Source organism: Sphaerodactylus townsendi, linkage group LG15 (genome assembly GCF_021028975.2).
Source record: "Sphaerodactylus townsendi isolate TG3544 linkage group LG15, MPM_Stown_v2.3, whole genome shotgun sequence".
In the NCBI taxonomy this organism is placed as follows: Eukaryota; Metazoa; Chordata; class Lepidosauria; order Squamata; family Sphaerodactylidae; genus Sphaerodactylus; species Sphaerodactylus townsendi.
In genome coordinates, this window is record NC_059439.1 from 20,815,826 (window position 1) to 20,823,210 (window position 7,385).

A 7,385-nucleotide genomic window follows, 5' to 3' on the forward strand; every position below is an offset into this window, starting at 1 on the left:
GGTGAAATGGTCAGCCACATGTTCTTCTTTCATGACTCTCCCTCGTTCATGGAGCAACCTGCACTGAAGCGGATTCATAAACCTCTGTAAGGAATTGCTTCTTTTTTCTATGTTTAGACCTTATAGCTACTGACAGAAGTTGTAGTGTTGTTCTCCCTCAACACATTGTTGATATTGTCCCATCAGTGCATTAGACAAGTTATTCAACCATTGGGGTCTCTTGCCCACACAGAAAAATCCAGTTGCAAATGATTGCTATAGTGCTTCACTGTGCATTTGAACATAATTTTGCAACAGTAACTGCTGTTTAATGTGCAGAAATGAGGAAGTTAAGCTTTTTACAGAATCAAGAAAAAGATTAATTCTTTAAAACCACTTATGGAGGAAGAAAGTCCTTTATTACAATCAGAGATCTGTAAACAAAAATAGCAGATCTGTCGAGCAAGACTTATTCTCATGAAACAATAATTCATTTAAAATATTGCAAGTTAAATAATAAAATGCAAAATAATAAAATTGCTTGTTAAGCCTAGCCGATGTTTCGCTGTCTTATCAAACAAGCAAGTGCACAGAATCTTGCTACTTTGCATGTAATTTAATTGTGCATATCGTCAAGAAGTAGCAATGAATAGAAATGATCTGTTCCATCTAGCTAATTAATTAATGTTGCAGAGATTTATCAAATTCAGATGTCCTGTTAGAAGTCAGTGTAGGAGCACATGCTCTGTTTTCTACTGCACCAGACTGGCATGGGCATAAATGGTGTGCATTCAGAGTGTGAATATATCTTCCTTAAATTAGAGCTGAAAGTGCATTAAATTGAGCAAGAGAGAATGCTCTACGGTGTTTTGAATATTCTAAAGAGTACATATATTTTGCTGGAGCAGAGTTTGTATATAATTTTCCTGCCACAAAAGTAGGATGAAGTGTGCTCCATCTATTTGTAGTGAGATATCACACAGTTATTCTTTGATTATTCCTCTGGCTTGTTGAAGTTCAAACTCAAATAGATCTTTGCTGGAGAGACCAAGGTGGATCAACTTTTCTTCTATTTTCCTCTGCCAGCTTGAGTAGAAATTATCAAGGAAAATTAATGATGTTAGAGAAGAGGCTATATAATTTATCTTAAGGCACATGTATATGACTTGAAGCCAAGCATGTGTATCACGGATATAGTAATTCACAAGCATTTGTTGCTCATTCTTTACTATATTAAAATAAAATTCTTTTTAAAAATTTGCAGAGAATATAGACCAAAAAAAACGCTAATTCACAGCTCTTATAGGGATGGGGGGAAATGCATTTTGTTTGGTTTACCCAATTCACATTGCAGTTCTTTGCCAAAGCAGAACATTGTGGCCATGGCATTTATTGTAAAAGAAGTCAATGAGATAGGCCAAATTTAACCAAATATTACTTTGGGTTTCTGCATACTCCTCAATGGTTTCTACCTTAGAAGCATGACCTTAAAGGTCACCCTGGAGCTATTTTTCATGTGCCATTCATTTATCCCCAATTTTAAATATGATACCCAGAAAAATCTTATATCTGTCATTGGAGCCCGAATTACGGAAGCATATGCCGATATAGCTACCATTTCAGGAAGCTAAAAGATAATACAGGCAGACCAGGGGTGTGGGAATATGCATGTTTCACAGCCAATGCATATAATTCCATATTGAACTGATTGATTTTTAAAAAATATTCCCTGGAGTTTGCAATTTTTATGAATAATTTTTATGCTCAACCTTGGCACATCATTATTCTGTCTTCTCAGCGTGTTTGTCTTTATCGTTCATGGATTCCAGTCATTCATAAGCATTTGTTGTTCTTTTAATAGCAGATCCCGCATGGACCAAAAACAGCAGCTTGAAAATGGTGTGAAAACAGTGTAAAAGGGTTTAAAGCGGTGCAAAAGGGTTTACACCGTTTTCACACCACTGTTTTTGGCCCATGCAAAATCTGCCTTTATTAGAAGATTACAATAAAATTATTTTAAAAGATTTCCATAGAACGTAAAAAAAAGGTTAAGTCACTGCTGGTCTAAGAAAGGGAAAATGAATTTTTGTTTGGTTTAACTAACCTGTCATTCTCATTGCAGTTCGTTTATAAAGCACTACCAGGATATTTTGGCCTTGGCATTTGCTGTAAAAGAGCTCAATGAAAACAACCAAATCTTACCAAATATCACTTTGGGTTTTCGCATACTCCTCAATGGTTACAGCTTTGGAAGCATGACCTATAAGGCCACCCTGGATCTCTTTCCCAATCACTACAGATTTATACCCAATTTTAAATATGAAACCCAGAAAAATCTTATATCTGTCATTGGAGCCCGAGTCACTGAAATGTCTGCCAATATGGCTACCATCTTAGCCAGCTATAAGATGCCACAGGTAGGCCAGGGGAATGGGCTGGTTGAGGTTTTAGAACTGATTCATACAGTTTCACAGTACCTTTCAACTTGCTTGAAAAATCCCTATATATTTTTTCAGTTCACATATGGATCCGCTTCTCCTGCGCAAAAGGACAAAACGCTGTTTCCTTATATTTACAAGATGGTCCCAGATGATATATTTCAGTACATGGGGGTCGTCCGCTTACTTCATCACTTTAATTGGACATGGATAGGCCTCTTTGCTGTGGATGATGAGAATGGAGATAGGTTTTTGCAGATACTGATGCCCTTACTTTACCAGAACAGAATCTGTTGTGACTTCACACTAAGAACCCCAAAACGGACTTATACGGGTGATTTGATAAACAGGATTTCAGAACTCCTTGACAAATACACAGTTCTTGTGAAAAGCAAAGCCAATGTATATGTAGCATATGGGACACCGACATCCATGCATGCCTTGAGAATGCTGGTGTTCGAAGCGGAAGGAGCTTTATCACTTTTTCCAGGTAAAGTGTGGATCACTACATCTCAATGGACCTTTGAATCATGGACCCTTCAAAGGATTTGGGATACACAAGTCTTTCATGGGGCCATTTCCTTCACAATTCACTCCAATAACCCACCAAGATTCACTAAATTCCTCCAAACAATAAACCCTTCCTGGGCTAAAGGTGATGATTTTATCCGGAGCTTCTGGGAGGAGGCATTTGGCTGTACATTGAAACATGCTGATGAACATGAGCACGAACCCTGCACTGGGAAAGAGAGTCTGGAAAGTCTTCCTGGGATTCTGTTTGAAATGAGCATGTCCGGCCAGAGCTATAACATCTACAATGCGGTTCATGCTGTGGCACGTGCTTTGCATGCCATGTACATCTTGAGAGCCAACCCCAGAAAACTGATAGAAGGATGGAGGATGGAATTCTGGAATGTGCAGCCATGGCAGGTAATTTTAAATGCCAAGTATCACACTGTTTTGAAAGTGAGCAGCACACTACCTGAACATACATGATCACTTGCTCAAGACACCTGTGCCATCCATGACACGGGGACTAACTTCTGGTTAACCAATGCTTATGTAGTATAAGTCATGCAGCATAATAGCAAAAGAGTTTCTTCCCCTAAGTTCCCAGGAATCTAAAGTCAAATAGAGGAAAATAACATTGTTCAATCAAGCAACTATCATAACATTGCGAGAACTCAAAGTAATCTTAGATCTAGACAAAAAAGGAGTGTGAGAAATTCACACTAATGTTTTCTTTATCAAATTCAAAGACCTTTATTAGGCATCAAGAGAAAATACAGATAAAACTGTGCAGTAATATGATCCTGAGTTTGACAGGGTAAAACAACTGCTACAGGGTAAAACAACTGCGCTTTCTATATCTTGTAATCCTTTGTTTCATTTTCTCTTTTAATGTAGGTCCACCACTTTCTAAGGAGCATCCAGTTCAATAACAGTGTTGGAGAAATGGTGCGGTTTAATGAAAATAAAGAATTGGTTACTGTTTTTGATGTAACCAACTGGGTAACTTTCCCAAATAGCTCTTTCACAAGAGTCAAGGTGGGAAGACTGGATCCCTGGGCATCTCCAGGCCAAGAGTTAACCCTTTGTGCTGATCAAATTGTCTGGCACACAAGCTTTAACCAGGTAAGGCATAGAAGCAGGCGAATCTTTCACACATTGTGGGACCTCATACTGCCAAATGAGGCTCATGAGACCTGCTTTGGATCAGACTCCGAATTCTCAAATGACAGCTTCTTTCATTAGTTTCTTACAATTATATCCTAACCATCTTAGTAATCTTTTTACTTCATGGGTTCCTCTTTTGAAACAAAAAAAAAATCTCAATAATTTTTTTCCGTATTGTATGACTACCTTTTGCCATTAAAAATCTGTATACTATTTCAGAACAAATCTTGGTGCTACGTTTCAGCAAAAAGTGAAACATAGTCTCTTTATTCATTCATAAACAGATGGGGTCTGCTCTGGACCATCTTTGTTATCTGGCTTGATGCTTATGTGTATTCCATAGGAAAACAGCAAAGGCCACTCTTACTGTTATTTGCTGCAGTGATTGAGACCAGCTCTTCACATTATATGTGAACTTAATCTACATTTTATGAAACAAACCATTTCCGCTCTACATATCACTGATGCTTATCCCATTTTTTGGTTGGTGGACAGGTGCAGCCCATTTCCGTGTGCAATGACAGCTGCCATCCAGGACACAGCAAGATAAAGATCGAGGGGGAGAAATTTTGCTGCTATGATTGTGCCCTGTGCCCAGCAGGGATGATTGCTGAGCAGAAAGGTAAAAGGCACAGTAGGGGCAGAGCAAGGGGGAACTGAACCCGGGGCGTGCATGCGCCCTGCACCCCTGCTGCGGCACCGCCCAGCACCACCCTGGAACGCCTGGCCACACCCCAGCCATGCCCCTGGATGTCACCACCACCCTGCCCAGTGGGTGCTACGCCATTGAGGCATAGTGCACAATAGACTGAAAACTGAACAGGAATAAAACACTTGCCAATAACAGCAATGTCATACCCACAAAATAGTACGTTTTGGTAGCCAGGGCTTATTGATGCCACTACTCAGGACTTCAATCTCTGGTCATCGTGGCAGACTAAATCAATAGCTTATCCAATACCCTAGAAAATGTAGGAGGAATAAACTCTCTTACAGAATCCCTACAGGTTAACATGGTGAATGGTGGACAGTGCCATCACATTTCAGTTGACTTAGGGTGCCTCCTCATGAAGTTTTCCATGCAAGAACATTTCAAAGGTGGTTTGCCTTTGCCAAATATTTATGACAGTTTATCCCCATTGGTTATATTTTATTTCATTTTTAATCAGATGTATATCCCACCTGAGGCAGTTTATTGTAAGACTCAGGGTGGCTAACATTTAAAAAGCTGCAATCAGTTAAAACGACATAATATTCGTAGTGAAAATTAAAAGCCCACATAGTATACATAGCAAAATTTAAAGCCTTCTCAATTTTCAAATAATATTTTGTGACCACTGAGGAACACAATTATTGGAATGCTTTTGACCTTTTATTCATGATTTCTAAGGAAAGGGATATTTTGCATTTATTCCTACATTATAATATATTTATCATCCCTGCTTTTGAAATATATACATGTTACTTGATAGTGATGAATACATAATGTCAGGAATAGGTTGCAGAGTCTTTTTACACTATGAAAACTAACAGGAAAGCAAGGAGAAGAAGAATTTGAGAAGTGTATCAAAGGATGAGTGGGAAGTCAAAAAGAATACTCAGGCCGTTTCTGCACGGCCCATATACGACGGCCTGGGGGCGGTAAAAACGCCGCCCCCAGGCCGCCGTTTCAAAGATACGCCGCTAAGCCGCAACGCGAGCAGCGGCGCATCTGAATGCGCTTCCCCAGGGCTGCCTCAGGTCGCTTCTAAACAACAACCCTTTTAAAGGGTTGTTGGGGAGGGAGCGCTCTTCTGCATGCTGTGCTTAACCGCTGCCAAGAAGACGCTGGTCCTTCATTTTACCGGTAGCCGCTTAATGTTTCGCGGGTGCCGAAGTCTCGCCTGACACTGCCCCTCCGGCCTCCAGGGGTCGGAGGGCAGCGTATGGGCTGGGCGACGCCGCAGGCGCATACAAGGAGGACACGGTAAGTGGGAGGAGGGGACCAGGCGGTTCGCGGTGGAGCTGCCGTCGCTCATGTTTGCCCGGCCCGCTTCATGCGTCATTATCGCCCCATGCCGGGCGAACTCACGGCGTAATGCACCGAGGTCGCGGCAGAAGCGGCCTCAGAAAACTTTCCAGAAAAGTAGTTCTTGAAATTTTTATGCATTTTCTCCTCTCTTTTTTTCCAGACATGGATGCCTGTGTCAAATGTCCAGATGGCAATTATCCCAACAACAAGCAAAATGAATGCATTCCCAGCATTATAAGCTATCTCTCCTACAAAGAACCCCTGGGCATTGTCCTAGCTACGTTGGCTATTTCTTTTTCTCTGCTGACAGCTTTGGTGCTTGCAACTTTTATAAAATACCAGGACACCCCCATCGTCAAAGCCAACAACCTGAGCCTCACTTACATTCTCCTTACCTCTCTCCTGCTTTGTTTCCTCTGTTCCTTAGCCTTTATTGGGAAGCCTGGAAAGGTGCCCTGTCTTCTCCGACAAACAGCTTTTGGCATCTTCTTCTCTGTGGCTCTTTCCTCTGTACTGGCCAAAACCATCATTGTGGTCGTGGCCTTCATGGCTACCAAGCCAGAGTCTCGGATGAGGAAATGGGTGGGGAAAAGAATGGCCAGTTTCATTGTTCTTGTTTGTTCCTTTCTTCAGTCAAGTATTTGTGGTCTTTGGCTAAGTACCTCCCCTCCATTCCCTGATAAAGACATGCACTCAGTCTATGGGCAAATCATACTGGGATGTAATGAGGGCTCGGCTACCATGTTTTATATGGTCCTGGGCTATATGGGATTCCTGTCCATTGTCACCTTCACAGTAGCTTTCCCAGCCAGGAAGTTGCCTGACAGCTTCAATGAAGCCAAGTTTATCTCCTTCAGCATGCTGGTTTTTTGCAGCGTTTGGCTGTCCTTCGTTCCAACTTACTTGAGCACTAGAGGGAAAGACATGGTGGCAGTGGAGATCTTCTCCATCTTGGCCTCTGGGGCTGGTTTACTGGGGTGTATATTTTCTCCAAAATGCTATGTTATTATGCTGAGGCCTGAACTGAACAATAAGAAGCAGCTGCTGAGGACCAATAAATAAATAATGCACATTTGCTTCTGCATACTCCCTTGAAATTATAGACAAATTAATGAAACAAGAGCATAAGAGAACAGAACTTAAGAAAAGCTCTCCTGGATCACACCAGTCTAGTAGCTATTGATAGACTTATCTTTTAATCACTTTTAAAAATTGCCTATCCCTTGCTCAGCACTCAGAAAGGTTCTATATGGTAGAGATTCAGGAAATAATAATTTCCC

The 7,385-nt window shown here is 41.1% G+C and overlaps 1 protein-coding gene across 1 annotated transcript; it reads left to right on the top strand.

Moving 5' to 3' along the window:
- The first annotated feature begins 48 nt into the window (after positions 1–48).
- LOC125444045 (vomeronasal type-2 receptor 26-like) lies at positions 49–7,167 on the top strand. The gene is made up of 5 exons (XM_048516483.1): positions 49–86; positions 2,102–3,347; positions 3,825–3,929; positions 4,590–4,716; positions 6,266–7,167. The coding sequence occupies exons 1-5, from the start codon at positions 49–51 to the stop codon at positions 7,165–7,167; spliced, it is 2,418 nt and encodes an 805-aa protein (XP_048372440.1).
- Positions 7,168–7,385: the final 218 nt, after the last annotated feature.

Bases quoted from the DNA above. Each gene is read 5' to 3' on its own strand.
- LOC125444045 (XM_048516483.1), top strand. From the start codon at position 49: ATGGAGCAACCTGCACTGAAGCGGATTCATAAACCTCT. The intron at 3,930-4,589 runs GTAACTTTCCCA...GTTGGTGGACAG, and splicing joins TTTTTGATGTAACCAACTGG to GTGCAGCCCATTTCCGTGTG. The intron at 4,717-6,265 runs GTAAAAGGCACA...CTTTTTTTCCAG, and splicing joins GATGATTGCTGAGCAGAAAG to ACATGGATGCCTGTGTCAAA.